Source organism: Palaemon carinicauda, chromosome 12 (assembly GCF_036898095.1).
Source record: "Palaemon carinicauda isolate YSFRI2023 chromosome 12, ASM3689809v2, whole genome shotgun sequence".
NCBI lineage: Eukaryota > Metazoa > Arthropoda > Malacostraca > Decapoda > Palaemonidae > Palaemon > Palaemon carinicauda.
In genome coordinates this window covers 11,035,135-11,058,758 of record NC_090736.1, presented here as the reverse complement: position 1 = coordinate 11,058,758, position 23,624 = coordinate 11,035,135, and the positions used below count along the sequence as shown (strand labels likewise).

General features: G+C 40.2%; 1 protein-coding gene across 2 annotated transcripts in view; it reads left to right on the top strand.

Annotated features, from left to right (window-relative positions):
• LOC137651218 (von Willebrand factor A domain-containing protein 5A-like) overlaps positions 1 to 23,624 on the top strand; it is a 339,908-nt gene that overhangs the window by 124,799 nt on the left and 191,485 nt on the right. For both annotated transcript variants that reach the window (XM_068384404.1, XM_068384406.1), the window contains exons 10-12: positions 7,650 to 7,844; positions 11,672 to 11,836; positions 23,326 to 23,479. In XM_068384404.1, coding sequence (XP_068240505.1) covers positions 7,650 to 7,844; positions 11,672 to 11,836; positions 23,326 to 23,479 — 514 coding nt within the window. The remainder of the gene's footprint in view (positions 1 to 7,649; positions 7,845 to 11,671; positions 11,837 to 23,325; positions 23,480 to 23,624) is intronic.

The window sequence follows — 23,624 nt, the reverse complement described above, 5'->3', positions numbered from 1 at the left end:
GTGATGTAAGTCCATATACACACTGTAATCCTGCGGGTCCCAATTGGAGACTGGACCCTACATTCTCCGGCATTTAGCATGGGTCCTACAGATATCATGACCACAATAAGACCTCACGGTCCTGGCACAAATCTGAAATCGACAGTGCTTCTTACTTTGAAGACCCCACCTGTAAAGAGGAGAAAACAACCATGAGTACCTTCATCTCTTTGAATCACTAAGCTGAAAGAAATGGATTAGTAGCATTCAACTAAGTCAATCAAATTTGAGAAATTAATTCCCAAATTGTGTGTGTTAGCAATTAGTGATCAGTAAGAGAAAAAGGGATCACAATATCCAGACCTCTTCAATGCCGTTAGATTGGAACATAAAGCCAACTAAAATTGTCCCCTTTAATTATAAGTATAACGTTCTGTTAAGAGGGGGAACCAGGATTCTCACCAAAATCAATAGCCTACTATCTCCACAGAGAAAGGGCTAGTTGGAAGGCAACGAAGTCGCCTACCATGCAAAACATATCGACCCATTGATGATTGGAGCAACCAAAGGTATAAATGGAAGGCTATTCTTTAATTCATAATCTGACAAGGGGAATCCTAAATAGGAATCCCACCTGTAAGAAAACGGGAGAACAATCCAATCCACGTCCTTAAAGGATCTGAATAAAGTGATGGAAGCAATTAACCAAGTGTAATGGTTAACTCTAAAGTCTAGCCAAGGAGAACCTTTTGCAAAAGAGAACTCCATAACTGGCTAACATAAAGATACGTTGCAAGTAGTAGAAGTAAGGTCTCTATGTCGATCTGAGTTTTGTACTCAGTCTCTAAGAAATAAAACATATTCCGTCATGTTATCAAATCTTTGCCGTCCGTAATGACACTGATAATTAACGGCATCATCGACTTCCAAGCCTGTTCCTAAATCAGGGGTACGATAACAATATCCTATACTGGGCGAGTACTGCCGCCAGTAACGACAGAGTCGGCGAAGACGGCAGCAAATTAAAACGACGATAATTTGTATCAAATCATCATGTCGTAATAAAGAGTGTGGCAGTATAGGCCACATGGATTAAGATAGCGGCGTATTGTAGTGGTTTGCGGACTGTGGCCAGAGTTAGCACCCAAACTGCCTAGTGTCCGAATGCCGACCACAACCCAACGTTCACTATACAAAATATATGCAACGGTGGAATACCCAAAAATCTCGGTAACAGGTCAAGAGAACTGAGCACTGAGCACCACCCCTTGATTTATCCTGGGCAAGGCACCCAGCTAGAATCTTACTTCCTTTCTAAATTCCCGTTCCTTGGGCTAGCTGTATTAACACGTAAGATGACTGTTGATTCATTTCTGAGAAGTTAGCAGCATTTATAGATATAGCTCTATATTTTTTAGTTAAGATAGGTTTAGACTTGGGAAAAAAAATATCAGATATTAGGTGAAAGGGAAAGAATTTTTTTATACTAACAATAAGATAGTGTGGGAGGAAAAAATTATGGTAAATGACTTATTAGAAAGATTAAAAAATAGTGGCTGAGAAAAGGGACACAGAGATGTAAGGAACTGGAATAAATTTGTCTTCATAAAAACAAAAAAAATATTCATTTGTAAATGAAACAAAAAAACTGTTAGGAATACATTAACATTGTTTTGTCAATTAAAATAATCAATTAAAGGCAAATTTAGTATCCATTTACACTCCAGCCTCACCAAAAAAAAAAAAAAATAAACAAAAATGAACACTTCAGAATAGTCTTACTGCATATTGTACAAGCAAGAGAAAAATACTAAGTTACATGCAAGATATATCACTACACAGTTACAAAATGGAACTTTAAAATCCTAACAAGACTATGACTGCAGAACCTGAGGATTTGAAAGACTTAGAAATATTAGGATTCTCAATATAGTCAGCCTCCAAAACAAAAGAAACATTACTACATGGCTAAGCCTAAAGTAGAACCCCGCAACACTATGCTTTTATGACATCTGTAATGACCAGTAATAAACTTGAACACTTACCATCTAATGAACCATCTATAAAGAACATATAACTGTGAAAAATACTGTTCTGCAATAATTTTCCCTAAATCAATACTGGCCTCATTAATCTCCCGTCCACCATCAGGCTGCAAAGTCACTTAAACATTCCTAACCGTGGAACAGTATGGCCGCACACGACGCTGTGCAGGTCTCTGTGTGGCCACAATAACAATGTCTACAAAATCACCAATTGTAAATCTGCACTGTGACAGTTTCATTGTCATCGGAAATTTTCTCATCAACAACAGTACTGCCTAAATCTCTCCTTCTTGGAAAGGGTTTGGTACTGTATTTCTGGAACAATTCAGACTAAACTCGAACACAGTCCCATTCCATTTCAATCGCTACTGTGAACTATTAACGTCTATGACCCACTCTCATATAACAACACAGAAGCATACTTCTAGTTAAAAGGCAAGATAATATGAATACAGAGCAGCATCACAGACCACTACACACTGGTAACAGGCTATAAACCACATTCATAATGTTTTAGGTACAGTACTTGACAGATACTTCCAATTTCCTAATCCTCACTCCTTACTGCATGTAGGGGGCTTCTGTCAATACCTGTAAAAAAAAAGATAATGGATTAAGGCATTTTTTTTTTTGGGGGGGACAGAGGGGTATTTAAATAAAGAAAAAATGTTTTTTTTTATACACAAATCATAAACCTTTCTTAAACACAAACCCCTATATATTGCAGTATTACTATAATATGGCCCAGAATAGGAATGCCATCAGAGACGACGAAGCCGGAAGTACCGGCATTGCTGACAGCCTGACAACTCTCTTTTATAAAGGAGAATGCTGCCGAGTTAATAGGCCAAAACCCCGGAGGGGCTAGGCCTCAACACATAATTGCAAAAACACAGCATAATAAATTTAAGCTCGATATCAGTAACGGGAAATCCCACCATTATAAGTAGTCTATCCATATTCTCAGAGGCTAGGATACAGCATCACAAAGCTGTCAGCGCACCAACAGGAAAAAAGGCTCACCCTTCGCAAAGGGGAACACTATAGACAATCCGTAAGCCAACATGAGAGCGTATGTAGAACGATGTCCCAACGGACTCACCGTTAACATATAGGCCTGGCCAGATACAACAAGACAAAAGAAGAATCCCAGAGGCTAAAAGAAAGGGCATTAGCCAGTCAGCGAACCAACTGAACAAGATAAATGAGCTCACTCTTCGCAAAGGGGATTTCCAAAACTGTGCCTTCCTAGCCCTGAGAGATTCTGATGTTTGCATCATGATGGCCAAGAGCCAAAATGGTCGGAGAACCGAGAAACGTCAACAAGTGGGTCCAAAAAAAACCCCCAGAAACTAGTATAACTGAGTAAAAATCTTCCCAAGGGAAGTAACCACTGCCGACAAAACCGGAACTCAAAACCAAAAACAAAATTTGGTGTCGGTCTCTGCGACTCTAGGCTAGGTTAGCTGAAACTGGTACGAACTCAAAAAGCCTAAAATAATTAAATGCAACATAAATTCAATATAAAATTGAGTCCTTAGGATCATAATGCTAAACATAAACTAGTTAACTTGAAACTTATCCAAATAATAGTAAACACAAAAAAAGGACAATCAGGGTCTAAACACGACGCCATTGCTAACAGGACTCGAAGTGCTCACGCTTCCTCTAACCAAATGCTAAAATAAAAGTCCCCGAAGGGAGCTAAAATAAAATTAGCATAAACAAAGACAAGAGAGGTAGGTACTCAACTTTGATGAAGAAGAGGAAGCCAAAACACAAATCAAATCTAAAAAGGTGAAAAGAGCGCCCACAAAAATCAACCACACTGTAGCCACCAGCTGCGAAAAAAGGAATGGTGAAGCGGGATCGTATAGGAGCACCGGAAGGTGATATGATGTGTAACGGCTCCTTACTTATCCTATGCCATAGCGGATTAGACTGGGTAAAGTCTGTTTGGGGTGCAGATATTTATGGTTATCTTGGGATACGTTCGTGATTATATCTTCGGATAGTTGTTTCCGGGGGTTGGTACCCCGTGATACCTGACGGTAATTCTCTTGTTATATCAATTGCAAAAATATTATACTGTAGAAGTTGCCAGAAGGAATTTCCAGGAGGACGACATGGCTTGAGCCCAAAAAGAAAAAATTTAAATCTGAACACTCATTAAATATATGTACTGGTCAGCCATGCTATGCTGATGACCAAACTATATGGTCATTTAATGTGGCCAAAAAAGGGATTTTGATGAAGGAAAAATCTATTTCTGGGCGAGAGACCTGTGCCGCCCAGTAAGAACTAGCCAATAGGGGAGCTCGAGGCGATCACGTGGGACTGAGGGAGGACAGGAGTACCAACCTGACCGATAGAACCACGAAAATAACAAAACGGAGTGATCATATACGGATAATAAGATGTAAAATAATGTGACACATTGAACTAGGTTATAAGGCATGCGTAAGCTAAAATAAAATATTAAGAGAGGGACGCAGGGGAATGGCAGGGAGAGAATAACAAGCCGAGCCCTCCAGCGCGGGTAGGAACCGAGCTTGACAGGGGGCCCAACATAACTTCTAATTCGGGTAGATGCCGATTGGTAGGATAACAAAACTAAAATAAAAACTGCCCAGTGAGAGTTCCACTCGAACTAAAGCGATAAACATAACTAGGTGGTAAAAGTAATAAACACTAGATAAAAAACACCATAACGCGGTAGCAAAAAACCATCTAGGAACGCGCCCGAAGGCAAGCAAGCAAGCCAACCTAGAGTTCAAAATCTATGATATGTAGTATAATATCATAATAACAAGGTGTAATTGGTGAGAAACTCCTGTGTAAAAGGTTCGAAACGAAAAACAATCAGTATAGAAGACTAATTGTAAGACGTTAAGAACGAGCGAAGGAGGTAGCAAGCCAGCATGGCTGCCGCGAAGCGGGGCCAACGAATGAAGAAAAAACAAAAACTTTAATAAAAGTAAAAATAAGGGCAATGCTACCTCCAAAAGCTCAAAACTCATAGATCTGGTACTTAACTTAGATGGGGAGACATGGGAATCCGACATCTTGCACAAAAGCGGAGAAAAAACACCGAAAACACAGCAACAAAAAACACAACAGCGAACAGCTTGATGCTATGAAAGGAGTGACGTCACTGGCGTGAGTTGAGTTGGTGGTAGTAGCGTTCGGTAGTGGGTGTTGAACGGCACCTCTCTGTAACGGGGGTATTAAAGAGGAGATATCTGAATGGTGCGAGACCTCTGGTTGTGATTTATCACGCCCCGGTATTATACTGACACCTTAAATAGGTGAGCGAGCTGGGTTCAACCTGGCATTCCTATGCAACTTTTTTCTCTGGTAAATTCATAGCAGTTATATACCTTAGAAATGATGCTAAAGGAGCATTTCACGGAGCGGCACAGGTGGAGCCCAGAAAGTATGACTGTATTTGAAATGGAACAGAATTTTTATAACCTTGATGTGTCATGTAACAAATTCAATAATACAGTGATCCCTCGCTACTTCGCGGTTCGACTATCGCGGATTCACCACTTCGCGGATTTTTTTCATAACGCATGTATATACATGTATCGCGGATTTTCCGGACATTTCGAAAATACCGCGATGTGACCGATGGTGCGAGATTGGAGAAAGTAAGGAAAATTGAATCATGATTGATTTTCAATATAAATGAAACTTTGAGGAGCAACAAAGATATCATTTGTTAGAGAGATAGAGAGAGGTAAGGAATGGGAGGTAGTGAGAGTAGCCCACAGAGAGAGAGAGAGAGAGAGAGAGAGTGTGTGTGTGTTGTTTTAAATGTAATAAACAAAAAAACTTGATAGGTTATAACACATTGGTGCTTATGTAATATCAACTGTATAGACGGTTTGAATAAGTTAAGAAATGGTATAAACGATACTTTGTTAGTGTATTCGTACGCTCTCAAGAGTGGCAGCTAGACGTCAGCTGATCTAATCACAGCCAAAAGTAAAACAAAAAGAAGTCAACAATGCTCGATTTTTAAAACACACCCGAAATTTAAAAACAAAAGTACACGCTTTCTTAATGTGCAATTAACTATTTAAAGAGTAGCAATTTTCTAGAATAAAATGATGTTTCCCAAAAAATAGTGGTTTGCTGATGAAATCGGATGTTGTATTTTTAGCAACGATTGAAATGGATGTAAACTTGGCATAATTTTTTCGTTTCGTATTTAATTGACACTAAGAAAACTAATTTTAGTTTCTTCATCTATATGTAAGTATTGTATAACACAGAGAGAGAGAGAGAGAGAGAGAGAGAGAGAGAGAGAGAGAGAGAGAGAGAGAGAGAGAGAGAGAGAGAGAGAGAGAGAGAGAGAGAGAGAATGAATCAGCTGTTGTAATCGAATGCCGTGTTTTTGTTTCGTGAGAATTTCATCACCACGACTAACAACAACATACTGTACTGAATTTTACAGTATTATACAGACTACTGTAATATGATAAAATAAAATATTTGTAATAACCTATTTTATATGAAATGGGGCTATTTTTTTCGTTTAAAATTTACATTTACGTACGTAAAACAACTCTCTCTCTCTCTCTCTCTCTCTCTCTCTCTCTCTCTCTCTCTCTCTCTCTCTCTCTCTCTCTCTCTCTCTCTCTCTCTCGTAAATTGTTTTCCTGCTTTGCTACGTATGTATGATTTTATATAGATACGGTAAATAATATATGTAATAACATATTTTCTAAAAGCTTTTACTGTAATATCATTATTTATCACTTTCATCATGCGCGTTAAATGCCTTCGTTTGTTTATTACGATCGAAGATGGAGCGTACTTTATGTTTCAGGCGGCGTCATAAAGAAAAACATTTCATTTGGAAGTCCTAAGTAAAATTAAGTAAAACATTGGTAATAACAAAATCAACATACTGTATAATCAATATAATCTATGCAAAAACTAACTTATACACAGATGTGTACACTAAATGCGTTTGTTTCTTTATTATGATCAGAGATAAACGTAAACAAAACATTAGTTGCCATTTTTTATCGTGCTTTTTGGCGTGTTTAGGAAACGCATGTTATAAAATCGCCTTTAATATTTGTGCCTGTTTTACTTTAGGGTACTGTAGTACATGCAGTAAGTGTTTTGTACATTAAAGGGTAGTTTGTTAACAGTACTACGTACAAGGGAAGGTTTTAAAAGTCTGAATACAGTATACATGTTAAATAAATAGGTAAATATGGTGTCACTACTTCGCGGATTTTCACTTATCGCGGTCAGGTCTGAAACCTATCTACCACGATAAACGAGGGATCACTGTAATGACTGAAGTTAGATGATGTTATTACAGCACCTGCATAGATATATATCGAACTATTCCTCTCTATGTTAAGTGTAGAGAGAGAATTGACATTGCAGCCAGATGATGTTATTGCCTGCACATGTAGGTGAGCAGGAATTAGTGTGCATCGCAAGTTTTTTCAAGTGTTCAATGTCCAGGTGCTATAATGGTAATTCTTCAGTTGTTAGTGTTAAAAGATTTCATCTTATTTTTTCATTTACTTGTTATCTTTGCTGTCTTTATATTTTGCTAATTTATTGAGCATTGGTTCAGTGTCTGATTATTTTCAGATTCTTTTGTTGACTGATGGTGAAGTATTCAATGTCGATCAAGTGAAAGAGCTAGTAAGTCGTCATGCCCATGAAACCAGGGTATTTGTAGTGGGTATTGGCCATGGTGCTTCAACAGCTTTGGTTCATGGTGTGGCCAGGGCTGGTCATGGACTTGCTGAGATGGTATATCAACAAGACAAGCTACAACTCAAGGTCAGAGATAAGTAAAAACAATTGTGCTGTTACAATTTAGATGTCTCACAGGAATATATAATACAGGAGAAAGCGTACGAGAGTTGATATGGAAACAAAGTGGAATGTGATGAGGTTATATGGAATTGGTGAAAGGTTGTTGGAAGCAGTGAAAAGTTTCTTCAAAGGTAGTAAAGCGTGTGTTAGGATAGGAAATGAAGTGAGCGATTAATTTTCAGTGAGAGTGCGGCTGAGACAGGGATGTGTGATGTCACCATGGTTGTTTAACTTGTATGTTGATGGAGTGATGAGAGAGGTAAATGCTCGAATGCATGGATGAGGATTGAAACTGATAGACGAGAATGATCATGAATGGGAGGTAGATCAGTTGTTGTTTGCAGATGATACTGTACTGGTTGCAGACGCGGAAGAGAAGCTTGGCCGATTAGTGACAGAATTTGGAAGGGTATATGAGATAAGGAAGTTGAGAGTTAATGTGGGTAAGAGTAAGGTTATGGGATGTATGAGAAGGGAAGGTGGTGTGAGATTGAATGTCATGTTTAATGGAGAATTACTTGAGGAAGTAGATCAGTTTAAGTACAGGGGGTCCTCGGATTACAACGTTGATCTGTTCTTAAGACGCGGTGTAACCCGAATTTCAGTGTAAGTCGGAACACCATAAATAGATTACTCTATACGTACTGTACTGTACTGTAAAGTATTGCACTATAATAAAATGTATCAAATGACACAAAAACAGTACTAGAAAAAGAGAAAGCAATTTTTTACCACATGAATTAAAGTAAATATTAATAAAAAAAGAGAACAATTCCTTACCTTATTCCTAATGAATCACCATTAGGCTCAGCGGAATATGCCGTTGATTTTGATCTTCCAACCAAAGCACTAATAATCTTTCCATTTCAATAATTAAACCACTACGCTGCTTGGTTATCACTGTTGATTTCATAAGAGCAGATCCTTTCACATGTTTAACGATGGGCTCCTTATGCTTAAGAATAGTAGCCACTGTTGAACAACTAAGGCCAAGTTATCGGCCAATGTTCGTTGGTGTTTCGCTGTTTTTAGACCGCTTAATAATATCTAATTTCACTTCCATGGTGATGGCCTTTCTTTTTTTGATGCACTACCATCAGAAGAATCTGCCTTACGATTAGGAGCCATAATGAAGGGCAAAAAGTTAAAAAAAAACGAGAGAGAGAACAGGCAAACACAACCAAAATGGCTTATCACTGGAACTGAGACGCCGTCCTCCTCGCCCACAACCACCACAAAGCGTATTCATCCGCTGCGCGCTAGAAACTAGTTCGCAATTGTTTACGTCTCTTACGACACTAACGATGTGAGACGGAACGACGCTTAATATTATTTTTTATATTTCTATGGGCATTCGTAACCTCGAAACAGCGTAAGTACGGACCGTTGTAACCTGAGGACCTATGTACTTGGGGTCTGTTGTTGCAGCAAATTGTGAGTGGCAGCAGATGTATGTCAGAGAGTGAATGAAGGATGCAAAGTGTTGGGGGCAGTGAAGGGAGTGGTAAAGAATAGAGGGCTAAGCATGAATGTAAAGAGAGTTCTGTATTAGAATGTGATTGTACCAACTGTGATGTATGGATCAGAGTTGTGGGGAATGAAAGTGACGGAGAGACAGAAATTGAATGTGTTTGAGATGAAGTGTCTGAGGAGTATGGCTGGTGTATCTCGAGTAGATATGGTTAGGAACGAAGTAGTGTGGTGAGAACGGGTGTAAGAAAAGATTTAGCAGCTAGAGTAGATATGAATGTGTTGAGGTGGTTTGGTCATATTGAGAGAATGGAAAATGGCTGTCTGCTAAAGAAGGTGATGAGTGCAAGAGTTGATGGGAGAAGTACAAGAGGAAGGCCAAGGTTTAGGTGGATGGATGTAGTGAAGAAAGCTCTGGGTGATAGGATAGATGTGAGAGATGCAAGAGAGCGTGCTAGAAATAGGAATGAATGGCGAGGGATTGTGACGCAGTTCCGGTAGGCCCTGCTGCTCCTTCCGGTTGCCTTGGATGACCGTGGAGATAGCAGCAGTAGGGGATTTAGCGTTATGAAGCTTCATCTGTGGTGGATAATGTGGGAGGGTGGGCTGTGGCACCCTAGCAGTACCAGTCGAACTCGTTTGAAGAGGAGCGGAGAGAGGAAAGGTTCCCTTTTTTTCATTTGTTAGATGTCAGCTACCCCCCAAAATGGGGGAAGTGCCTTGGTATATAGATAGATAGACAATTTAGAACCATCAAATGCAAATAACCCATAACACTTTTTGATAACTTCTCTCCCATACATATATAACCTTTTTAGGTTGTTTGTGTTTATGAGGATAGGTAGTAAGAATAAAATCATTAAGAGGCAGGATGATGAAAAAGCAGGGGTAGAAAATAAAGCAAGGCTAGTGAAGGGATAAGGGAGATCATATAAATTTCATGTGTGTACATCCAGGATGCAAATTACTTAGTTTAGAACAAAGTGAGCTAAGAACAATCGGTGGGTCTTTTGAAATTTTACTGATGAATTTAAGCATATAATTTCTTGAGAAAACAAGTATTATTATTATTATTATTATTATTATTATTATTATTATTATTATTAATTACTCAGCTACAACCCTAGTTGGAAAAGCAGGATACTATTAGCCCAGGGGCCCCAACAGGGAAAATAGCCTAGTGAGGAAAGGAAACAAGGAAAAATAAAATAATTTTAAGAACAGTAACAACATTAAAATAAATATTTCATATATAAACTTTAAATAATTCAACAAAACAAAGGGCAGAGAAATTACATGGAATAGTGTGCGTAAGTGTACCCTCAAGCAAGGGAACTCTAACCCAAGACAGTGGAAGACCATGGTACAGAGGCTATGATACTACCCAAGATTAGAGAACAATGGTTTGATTTTGGAGTGTCCTCCTAGAAGAGCTGCTTACCATAACTAAAGTCTCTCTTCTACCCTTACCAAGAGGAAAGTAGCCACTGACCAATTACTGTACAGTGCAGTTGTTAACCCCTTGGGGTGAAGAAGAATTGTTTGGTAATCTGTGTTGTCAGGTGTGTGAGGACAGAGGAGAAAATGTAAAGAATAGTCCAGACTATTCGGTGTATGAGTAGGCAAAGGGGAAGAACCGTAACCAGAGAGAAGATTCCAATGTAGTACTGTCTGGACAGTCAAAGGACCCCATAACTCTCTAGCGGTAGTATCTCAACGGGCAGCTGGTGCCCTGGCCGACCTACTACCAGTGTAAATGCAAAAAGAAATATCTACCAAGAGTTAGAGCTTAGAATATAATATATAAAGGGAGCGATGTAATTCTGTGTTAGTAGGTTATTTTGAGTAGCTGTTGAAGGCAGATATGAATGTTGTAAGAGAAGAATGGGTTTGTTGAAAGTTAGAGTTTTTTTGAGGAAGGGAAATGGCAGATAAGCGATGGCAAAACAGAAAGGCACCTGTAGTTGTTAGGGCGACTTTACTCCCAAGGTATGGTGGTGAAAGTATGGTTAAATAACTGGCCAGTGTGTGTTAAGCTTTTTATGGATGCCAAAGTATTTGTTCAATTTTATAAGAGTAAATGTCACAAAGGTGACTTATGCATTATGAGGTCCTTTTTACTAAGTATAACTAGGAACTGTTATAGTTATATTTTAACAGATAAATCAAAGGAATGCACTGGGTAAGTCTTAAGTATTATGATCTATATGTAATAATGTAATTGTGTTATCAGTATTTTGTTTCAAATCTGAGAAACTGTTATTGTCTTTAGATCATGTAATATAACAGAGTAAGATTTTTATCAAGTCATTTATTCATAGGTGATGGGACTAGTGCGCTCAATGCTACAAGACTCTGTTCAAGATGTGAGTGTTACTTTTGATGTGGAGCCGCCTGGTGGAATTAAATTAATCCCTAAAACTCTTCCCATAATATTTGGAGGGAAGCATCTCATCTTGTATGTACGGGTCCCCACGTCTACAGAGGTAATTATGGTTTATTGTTGATAAATAAAAAGAAATTATGAATCTTGATATTTCTATATGTAGCTAAGTCTATCATGTTTTCTTTGAAACCTATTACTAAGTCAGTGAAATACTTGATTCCATAGTAACAGTAAGATGAAATCCATAGTAACAGTAAGATGAAAATAATTTTGTCTTTGCTGTGGTTACAAGCACCATTTGTCATTATCATCTTAATTATCACATAGATGTAATATACTCGCTTTACAGGTACTAAGTGGAATAGGTTCTTTACATTGTCTTATATCATCTTATAGCCACTTTCATATTTTCTTCTTTCCTGATTAGTTGGTTTTTCAACCCTTCTCATCATATGTTCAAACCATTTAAAGAAAAGGTACCTCTGTTTTTTTTTTTCAATCCACTGGATACCCTTTTTCTTCACAACTTCCTTAGTTGTCATGTAGTCCTCATCCTGCATGCTATCTATAAATCTTAGGATTCAGAAGTCACACTTCTGAAATATGTCCATTTTCTTTGTCATTACCCATCTCTGCTGCTAGGAATAGTATTGGCATATTCAAAAAAAATTTTTGCACGTTTTGCAAACAAGTTAGTTCTATTATAATAGCTAATGAGTTAATTTTACTGCAGTGTCTTACCGAACAGTTATATAGCTGTAGGTTCCCTACGACGGCAGACAGTAGATTCAAAATTTTGCGGTGGCGCCGCCATCGCTGACATAGGTGACGTCATTTCCCTCCACTCTGTGGAGCTACAGGTACAACCATCCAATTAACAATAATTTGTTCTCTGCCGGCTTCTGGTGAACATCGGTGGTGGTGCAGACTTTTTTCTTCATTGGTTGGGGAGCATTATCTCTTCAATTTCGGTGAAGTATTCAAACTCCATGTTGTAGGATTGAATCTGATTTTCGTTTCTACAATTTTTGTGGTCATACCATCATGTCGGACTCTAGTCCCTCAGTATTTAGGTTTTGCGCCAGAGGGTGCAAAACTAGGCTAGTTAAATTAATTTATGATTCGCACACTATGTGCATTAAGTGTAGGGGTTGTGAGTGCTCTAAAGAATTGACTTGTGATGAATGCAAGGATTGGAGTGAACAACAGTGGAAAGTTTTTGTTTCTCACTCAGGGAAAGTAATTAAGGACAGGAAGAGAAAGGCGGCTCTTAGAGCTGAAAACAAGTCTAGTTTATCCTCTTCTGTTTCGTCTATCGAAGCACCTGTTCCTATTACTTCTCCTTCTCCTCCTATTACGTCTCCTATCTTGAGCTCTCCTACTCCTCCTCCTGTAACGCCTTCGCCAACTTCCCATCGAGTTTCTCCTGACACCATTGCCAGTCTTGAATCTAAATTTGAAAAGAAATTTCATGTTTTAGCGAATACGGTAATGCAGTTAGGATTATCTGTAAAGTCTTTCTTAGGAAAGACTTCTAGTGAAGTGAAAAGTGTTATTTCAATGCATTCGGAGGGGGTGGCTGTTTGTCCCGATAGTTCTCCCAGACGAAGGTCACTGTCCCGCTCCCCCGCCTTGGGGAGAAGACATACCGGAGGTCCAAGGGAGACTGTCCGGGTTTGCCCACAGACAGTCGCTTCCTCAGTCGATCCTGTGGTGCGACAGCAGGATTCGACTAAACGCCATTGGAAAGGGGTGTCGTTTGATGACCAGTTATCGACAGTGTCGAGTGATTCGACTCCAGTGAGACGTCGTAAGTCGAGTGATTCTACTTTGGCTAGACGTTGTAAGTGGCTTGATTCTTCAGTTTCACGTCCGTTTAAGAGACGTTCGAATGAAGAGGTTTTCTCTTCTCCTGTGAAAAGAACCAAGGAAGTAGATATCGCTCGCCCGTCGTGCAGTGTAGCTACGTGGACTTCGCCTCGCATTCTTACGACAGCGACTGCTGCCTTCGACTCGGTTGTGGAACGACCGATTCTAAGTTCATCGAGATTTTCGACTCCTCAAACTTTCGAACCTTGTCCTTCGACTTCGTATGCGACACCTCCGGCGAACGTGTCGAAATCCACAACTCCAGTTGCTTCGACTTCAACACTAGAAGAAGAGAGTTTAGTTCAGTTACGTCGACAGTTGCAAGAACTGATGAACTGGATGAAAGAAGATAAGCACGGTACGAAGAACAATGAGTCGAATCAAGAACAGTCTCTATCGCCGATTTCGTCGGATGACGAGGAAGATTTAGAAACGGACACTATTAATCTTTCATGTTATTCGAAGCTTTTACGTTATCTTCTCGACATGTATCCGGATTACTTCGTAGCAGCCGCTCCCAGGTCGCCTGCTTCTATTTTTCCGATGAGAAGGAAGAACGTCCATTCTCTTCTTCCGAAGCTCGTTCTTTCCAAGGCTGCTAAACGTACGGTTCATGATATAGAAGATTGGTTGAAGGTCAAGAGAGATCTTGGGAAAGATACTTTCGCCTATCCTCCGTCGAAACTTATTAAGAAGAGGTATAGGTTCTATGTAACCGGGGAAGCCCCTTCTATGGGAGTGTCTGCCTCCTCTCAGGGGAACTTCTCTGGCTTAGTGGATGCAAATAGGAGATCCGCATTTGCAGCAGCTAAAATTTTCTTTACTTCGCCTGAGTTGGACCATTTTGTAAAGAATATTTTCAAGGTTTTAGAAATTATGAGTTTCTTGGACTGGACGATTGGAGTTCTCGCTACGAAAATAGAGGATTGCTCTACTCTTCAGGAAGACCTGTCATCGGACTGGCTTGGGGTTTTGTCATGTGCCGACAAATCAATTCGGGATGGTTGCGATGAACTGTCTTCTCTCTTTGCATTCGGGACTCTCAAGAAAAGACAGCTCTGGTGTTCATTTGTTTTGAAAGGAGTCGCTTCGTCTCAGAAGTCCGCCCTTTTGTTTTCTCCTCTGGACAAGGATCATCTGTTTCCAGAAGAGATAGTGACCAAGATTCTTTCCGCATTAGAGAAGAAGTCTACTAATGACTTGCTTGCACAGTCTTCCAAGCGGATGAAACCCTCGACTGTGACGACTATCACCTCGGTTTCACCTTTGCAGAAGAAACCCTTCCGAGGGGGATAGGTCTAGATGGTTCGTCAGGCCTCTATTTAATTTACAACATCCAACCAAGTCCTCGACCAAATCCGACACGAAATCATCTTAAGTGATCCTTCAATCCTTCATGCACCAGTAGGGGGCAGGTTGAGCCTTTTTTGGAAGGAATGGAGTCGCAGAGGGGCAGAGCCCTGGGTGACACAAGTTTTCCAGTTCGGTTACTCCATTCCTTTCAAAGACACTCCGCCTCTATCCAATGTTCCCATCACATTACCCGCCTACTCGCCAGGCTCGGGGAAGTTTGTAGCCTTAACTTGAGAAATAGACATTCTCGCACAGAAGGCGGTAATAGAGGAGATAAGCGACAGGACATCCCCCGGGGTTTTACAACTGTCTGTTTGTAGTCCCCAAGTCATCGGGGGGCTGGAGGCGCGTACTGGACGTAAGCGCTCTGAATTTGTTCGTCCAGAAGACCAAATTCAATATGGAAACGACTTGTTCAGTGTTGGAATCCCTTCGTCAAGGGGACTGGATGGTATCCCTGGACATGCAGGATGCATATTTCCACATTCTGATCCATCAGAACTCAGGGAAATATCTTCGGTTTGTGTTCATGGACAAGATCTACCAGTTTCGAGCTCTTTGCTTCGGCCTTTCGACAGCACCGCAAGTATTTACATGAGTGTTGTCTCCTCTAGGAAATTGGTTACACCTCCTAGGCATCAGAGTGTCACTCTACCTAGACGACTGGCTTCGCCGCTTCTCTTCGGAAAGTCAGTGCTTGAAGGATCTCAAGAGGACTCTTTCATTAACTCACTTGTTAGGCCTTCTTATAAACGATTAGAAATCTCGGCTAATTCCTTCTCAGGACATTCTCTATTTGGGGATGACTCTGAACTCTCTAGTTTATTGGGCTTTTCTGTCACCAAAGAGAGTCCAGTCGTGTCTGGAGATAGTTCAGGATTGCCTGAACCGCAAGTCCTGTTCCACCAACCATTGGACCAGTCTGTTAGGAACACTAACCTCGGTGGAACAGTTTGTCAAACTCGGAAGGCTGCACATGAGGCCCCTGCAATTCTTCCTGAAAGCTTCATGGTGCAGAAAGACTCAACCGGACTCGGCAATATTCCCAATTCCAGACGGAATCAAGGACGACTTAGCGTGGTGGCTTTCAAAACCAAGACTGGTAGGTCTTTCCCTTCACCTCCACCCAATCCTACAGTTCTTTTCAGACGCCTCCGACATAGGTTGGGGAGCCCTGTTGGGGAAGAACGAAACATCAGGGGAATGGTCGGAATCGCAGCGATCCCTTCATATCAACGTTAGGGAGCTATTGGCGGTGTTCCTGGGACTTCAGGCATTCTCTCATCTTGTGACAGGACAAGTGGTAGCTGTACACGGAGACAACTCAACGGCACTTTCCTACATCAGGAAACAAGGGGGAACGCGCTCCTTCACCCTCTACAACCTTGCAAAAGATCTGCTTCTTTGGGCTGAGAAATATCAGGTTACGTTAATCCCTCTATTTGTTCAAGGGAAAATGAACGTGTTAGCGGACGGACTAAGTCACCGTCATCAAGTACTGCCGTTAGAATGGACACTCGATGCGAAGGTCTGCTTAGACCTGTGGTAACTTTGGGGAAAACCGATGATAGATCTCTTCGCAACCTCGAAGAACAATCGTCTTCCGCTGTTTTGTTCCCCAGTCCCAGATCCTCTTTCATAGTCAGTCGATGCAATGTTACTAGACTGGTCGGGCCTGGAAACGTATGCCTTTCCCCCGTTCGGCCTAATAAGACAGGTGCTGAACAAAGTGACATTCCACAAAAATTTTTCTCTAACACTAATCACTCCATTCTGGGCAAGAAAAGAATGGTTTCCAGATCTCATCAACCTGCTCGTAGACTTCCCCAGACTGCTTCCGTTAAAGAAATGTCTACTCAGACAACCTCACTTCGAAAGATTCCACCAAGGATTATCCGCTCTGGCACTGACAGGATACAGACTGTCAGGAGTCTCGTCCGAGCAAAAGGTTTTTCGAAGCAAGCTGCAGAAGCTATCGCGAACTGTAGACGAGTTTCTTCTAACAAACTATATGAGTCTAGATGGGGAGTGTTTTGAAGATGGTGGTGTAGACAGACTAAAGTCTCTTCTTCTGAAACATCTGTGAACGAAATAGCTGATTTCCTTCTTTTTTTAAGGGATGTTAAGAGTTTAGCACCTTCGACTATTAAGGGATACAGAGCGATGTTGGCTTCAGTCTTTAAACACAGAGGATTAGACCTATCCACGAATAGTGATCTTTCAATCTAATTAAATCATTGGAGACTTCCAATCGGCAAAGGGCTCGATAGCTTGGAATCTCGATATTGTTCTTAAACGGCTTTCGGGGCCCCACTTCGAACCGTTACTTTCTTCTTCTATGAGGAATCTCACCAAGAAGACGTTGTTCTTAGTTGCATTGGCATCAGCTAGAAGAGTTAGCGAGTTACACGCAATGGACAAAAAAGTGGGGTTTTCTCAAGGCAATGCAGTTTGCTCTGTAGAACAAAATTTTCTTGTGAAAAATGAAAACCCTTCTAATCCGTGGCCATGTAATTTTGTTCTAAAAAACCTGACAGACTTGATAGGCCAGGAAGAAGAAGAACGGCTCTTATGTCCTGTAAGGGCGATAAGATATTACATACGCAGAACAGAGAAAATTAGAGGTCAGTCGAATCATTTGTGGTGCTCTGTTAAAAATCCCTCTCGTCCCCTCTCGAAAAACGCTATTTCTTTTTTTCTGGGAGAATTAATTGTGGAAGCACATTCTAAAGCTAACGATGCAGTGTTTCCTTTATTGAGAGTGAAAGCACACGAAGTTCGAGCGGTATCAACTTTTGCTTTTCGACACAACTTGTCGCTATCCGCTATCATGCGTAGTACCTATTGGAGGTCTAAATCAGTGTTTGCGACGCATTATTTGAAAGAAATCGAGACAGTGTTTGAGGATTGTAAGTCACTCTGTCCACTTTCGGTAACTGGCATAGTGTTGGGAGAAACGACATGGGGGGTTGTTCCCTCTATTAACATATGTTTCGCCTTGTATCAAGGTTGACGAGGTAAAGGGATGTCTGGGGATACAATGTATCTGGAGTATTCACCTGTCATTTTAGGGTTAGTTTTGGTGGGTAAAGGTTTTTATTTCGGTGTAGGTGACAGTTTTTCATGTTGTTTATTTTCTGGTCTCAGCCCAGGGGCAAGGGCAATATTTTATTGTAACTTTGTTAAGTCAGTGGGAAACACCATGACTACGAGGATTTTCCACTTTATGTAGAGGCACCCATTGGTCATATTCCAAGTCCTCTACTATGTAAGATGAGCACCGACCAGAGGCAGTATTCTCCTGCAGTAGCTCTCTTATAAGGTAAGGTACAACAGGCAGTAACAGTGCTCTGGGGCTTACTTTATTTTCAATAATCATATGTTATTGTTGAAGTAAAACTTACATCCACAGTCCCCCCATCCTTGCAATTGGTAATCAGCTATATAATTGTTCGGTAAGACACTGCAATAAAAGTGGATTTTCATTTTAAAATGAAATTTTATTGCATACTTACCGAACAATTATTAATTAAAGCCCTCCCTCCTCCCCACTAGTGGATGGCTGGGCAGAACGAATTGTTGTTAATTGGATGGTTGTACCTGTAGCTCCCCCGAGTGGAGGGAGGTGACGTCACCTACGTCAGCTATGGCAGCGCCACCGCGGAATTTTGAATCTATTGTCTGCCGTCGTAGGGAACCTACAGCTATATAATTGTTCGGTAAGTATGCAATAAAATTTCATTTTAAGATGAAAATCCATTTCTATTACTATTACTAGCTGAGCTACAACCCTAATTGGAAAAGCAAGATGCTATAAGCCCAAGGAAGGTCTCCAACAGGGAAAAATAACCCAGCGAGGAAAGGAAATAAGGAAATAAATAAACAATATAAGAAGTAATGAAACTTGAAATAAAATATTTTAAAACATTAAAACAAATATTTGATATATAAACTATAAAACCACTTGTGTAAGACTTTTCAACATAAAAACTTTTGAATTGAGTTTGAACATTTGAAGTTCTACTGATTCAACTACCCAATTACGGAGATCATTCCACAACCTGTTCACGGCTGGAATAAAACTTCTAGATGGGAGAAGGCCTGGCTATTAGAATTTATTGCATACCTAGTATTACCTAGTATTAGTTGTAGCAAAAGAGTGGGGGGAATAGAGTAGGTGAATGTAAAAGGGAGCTAGTGAGGGTTGAAGAGCTAATAAAACCGGGGGTAAAAAGTAAATATCAGGAAAGGTTGAAAATGACATATGACGAAGTGAAAGTAAGAGAAACTGGCAATTTAGAGGAGGAGTGGAAGTTAGTAAAAGAAAATTTTGTTGGGATTGCAAGTGATGTGTGTGGCAAGAAGGTTGTTGGAGGCAGCATGAGGAAGGGCAGTGAATGGTGGAATGAAGGAGTGAAGGTAAAAGTGGAAGAGAAAAAGAGGGCTTTTGAAGAATAGCTGCAGAGTAATAGTGTAGAGAAGTATGAAAAATATAAAGAGAAAAATGTGGAAGTAAAGCGCAAGGTACGTGAGGAAAAGAGGGCAGCTGACCTGAGGTGGGGTCAGGGACTGGGTCAGTCATATGAAGAGAATAAGAAGAAGTTTTGGAAAGAAGTGAAGAGAGTAAGGAAGGATGGCTCAAGAATTGAAGAGACAGTGAAAGATGGAAATGGAAGGTTGTTAAAAGGAGAGGAGGCAAGGAAAAGATGGGCGGAATATTTTGAAAGTTTACTGAATGTTGAGGATAATAGGGAGGCAGATATAATTGCTGTTGCAGGTGTTGAGGTGCCAGTGATGGGAGATGAGAATGAGAGAGAGATTACAATAGATGAAGTGAGGAGAGCACTAGATGAAACGAGAGTAGGAAAAGCATCTGGTATGGATGGTGTGAAAGCTGAGATGTTGAAGGAAGGGGGTGTAACTGTACTTGAATGGTTGGTGAGATTGTTTAATATGTTTTGTGTTGTCAATGGTACCAGTAGATTGGGTTTGTGCATGTATTGTACCACTATATAAGGGTAAGGGAGATGTGCATGAGTGTTGTAATTCAAGAGGTATTAGTTTGTTAAGCGTAGTTGGAAAAGTGTATGGTAGAGTAATGATTGATAGGATCAAGGATAAAACAGAGAATGCAATTTTAGAAATACAGGGTGGTTTTAGAAGAGGTAGGGGTTGTATGAATCAGATTTTTACAGTAAGGCAGATATGCGAGAAATATTTAGCAAAAGGTAAGGTGGTGTATGTTGCGTTTATGGATCTGGAGAAAGCGTATGATAAAGTTGATAGGGAAGCAATGTGGAATGTGATGAGGTTATATGGAGTTGGTGGAAAGTTGTTGCAAGCAGTGAAAAGTTTCTACAAAGGTAGTAAAGCATGTGTTAGGATAGGAAATGAAGTGAGTGATTGGTTTCCGTTGAGAGTGGGGCTGAGACAGGGATGTGTGATGTCGCCGTGGTTGTTTAACTTGTATGTTGATGGAGTGGTGAGAGAGGTGAATGCTCGAGTGCTTGGACGAGGATTAAAACTGGTAGACGAGAATGACCATGAATGGGAGGTAAATCAGTTGTTGTTTGCAGATGATACTGTACTGGTTGCAGACACAGAAGAGAAGCTTGGCCGATTAGTGACAGAATTTGGAAGGGTGTGTGAGAGAAGGAAGTTGAGAGTTAATGTGGGTAAGAGTAAGGTTATGAGATGTACGGGAAGGGAAGGTGGTGCTAGGTTGAATGTCATGTTGAATGGAGAGTTACTTGAGGAAGTGGATCAGTTCAAGTACTTGGGGTCTGTTGTTGCAGCAAATGGTGGAGTGGAAGCAGATGTACGTCAGAGAGTGAATGAAGGTTGCAAAGTGTTGGGGGCAGTTAAGGGAGTAGTAAAAAATAGAGGGTTGGGCATGAATGTAAAAAGAGTTCTATATGAGAAAGTGATTGTACCAACTGTGATGTATGGATCGGAGTTGTGGGGAATGAAAGTGACGGAGAGACAGAAATTGAATGTGTTTGAGATGAAGTGTCTAAGGAGTATGGCTGGTGTATCTCGAGTAGATAGGGTTAGGAACGAAGTGGTGAGAGTGAGAACGGGTGTAAGAAATGTGTTAGCAGCTAGAGTGGATATGAATGTGTTGAGGTGGTTTGGCCATGTTGAGAGAATGGAAAATGGCTGTCTGCTAAAGAAGGTGATGAATGCAAGAGTTGATGGGAGAAGTACAAGAGAAAGGCCAAGGTTTGGGTGGATGGATGGAGTGAAGAAAGCTCTGGGTGATAGGAGGATAGATGTGAGAGAGGCAAGAGAGCGTGCTAGAAATAGGAATGAATGGCGAGCGATTATGACGCAGTTCCGGTAGGCCCTGCTGCTGCCTCCGATGCCTTAGATGCCCGTGGAGGTAGCAGCAGTAGGGGATTCAGCATTATGAAGCTTCATCTGTGGTGGATAATGTGGGAGGGTGGGCTGTGGCACCCTAGCAGTACCAGCTGAACTCGGTTGAGTCTCTTGATAGGCTGGAGGAACATAGAGAGTAGAGGTCCCCTTTTTTGTTTTGTTTCATTTGTTGATGTCGGCTACCCCCCAAAATTGCGGGAAGTGCCTTGGTATATGTATGTATGTATGTAGTATTACGAACAGGATGGAACTGTCCGGGAAGGATGGTCAGAATTATAACAAATCTTATGCAACATGCATAATGAACTAATTGAACGACGGTGCCAAAGATTAATATCTAGATCAGGAATAAGAAATTTGATAGACCGTAAGTTTATGTCCAACAAATTAAGATGAGAATTAGCAGCTGAAGACCAGACAGAACAATAGTCAAAACAAGGTAAAATGAAAGAATTAAAACACTTCTTCAGAATGGATTGATCACCAAAAATCTTGAAAAGACTTTCTCAATAAGCCAGTTTTTTGTGCAATTGAAGAAGACACAGACCTAATGTGTTTCTCAAAGTAAATTTGCTGTCGAGAGTCACACCTAAAATTTTAAGTCTTACAAAGTTAAGAAACATTATCAATGCTAAGATCCGGATGTTGAGGAGCCAGGGTCCTTGATCTACTTACAATCATACTTTGAGTTTTGTTAGGATTCAGCTTCACACCCCATAATTTGTACCATGCACTAATTTTAGCTAGATCACTATTAAGGGATTCAGCAACCCCAGATCTACATTCAGGAGATGGAATTGATGCAAAGAGAATAGCATCATCTGCATATGCAACAAGCTTGTTTTCTAGACCAAACATGTCATGTGTATATAGTATGAAAAGTAATGAGGAACACCAGATATCACATTCCTATACTCACTATGGTGCCCATTAACAACAATCTATTACTTAAAAACTCAATAATGATGCCAAGAAACGACCCACCCACTCCCAACTGCTTGAGTTTGAAAACAAGGGCCTCATGATTAATATGGTCAAAGGCAGCACTAAAATCAAGGACAATCATATGAACTTCCTGACCACAATCAAGGGATTTCTGTACAACATTGGAGATTGGAAGGGTATCACATGCTCCTAGGCCTTTACTAAAACCAAATTGCAAACTAGGGAACAGATGATTACCTTCAGTAAACTTATTAAGACATATTTCTACTTCATTGAAGCTATTGCTACTCTTTTTATTTATCAGTTCCTGGTTACCAGGAAAGATTGTTTGCATGGCAGTAGAGGGGTTGCATCTCTGAATGTCTGTCTTTTTCATTGAAATGAAAAAACAGCTGACCATAGCTTTAGGAGCATAGACTACACAACCGATATGCTGGTTATGCTGGTTGATTTGTTATTCAAGACCCAGTGTTTAAGTTCAACTAGGTCTCTACAATTAGCATATAACTGTGTTCACACAGGGCTCAAAATTTAATTTTTAATGTATATTTGAAAAAAATGAAAACAAAATTTATTTGGGAACGTTTACATGTATTACGTCCATCGGTCGTTTGGGGTTGAAGATTTTGAGGACATACATCACATCCACATTGTCAAAAGAGTTGAGGTAATGGGGGATATATACTGTGAAATAATTTGATCTTAGGCCGTTTCATATTTTGTATATGATGAAATAGAATATATGTGACATTGTTGTCTTATCTACTTAGGATACAAGAAGACAGGTTGGAACTTTACTGGTTAATTGTAGTATCTCCATATTAAGTATGCAAATCCCTGCTGCTTCAAGCGTTACAGTTCGTGAAGTGAATTGCGGGAGATAGACAACAACTCTTCTCCGAAGGTTCAACACAGTGGAATCAGATTAATACAGTAGAATGAGGGAGTGGGTGCTTCTCAGTACATTACAATACATTAGCTATATTTGATGTGAAATTGAAATGTGGTGTGCAGTATTATAATGAGCAAGAGTTTCCTTTTCAGGTAAAAAGTATCACTGTCAGTGGTGTAGTTGGAAATAACAAAATCAGTAATTGCTTTAATGGATCTGATATTGTCAATATCCATGATGAAGAAAAAACCTTACATCGATTAGCTGCACGAGCGCAAATCAATGAATGGCAAATAGATAACGAAGGTAAAGTTTTATTGTGTTATTTAATATTTTGATTCTTTGTCTACTCTTAGACTATTCTCAGGCAAGACCCTATTCCTTTGCTTATATATGAATTGAATAGTGTTAGAATAATCTTCACACATGATCTTTCCTCACTTCTTTGGCA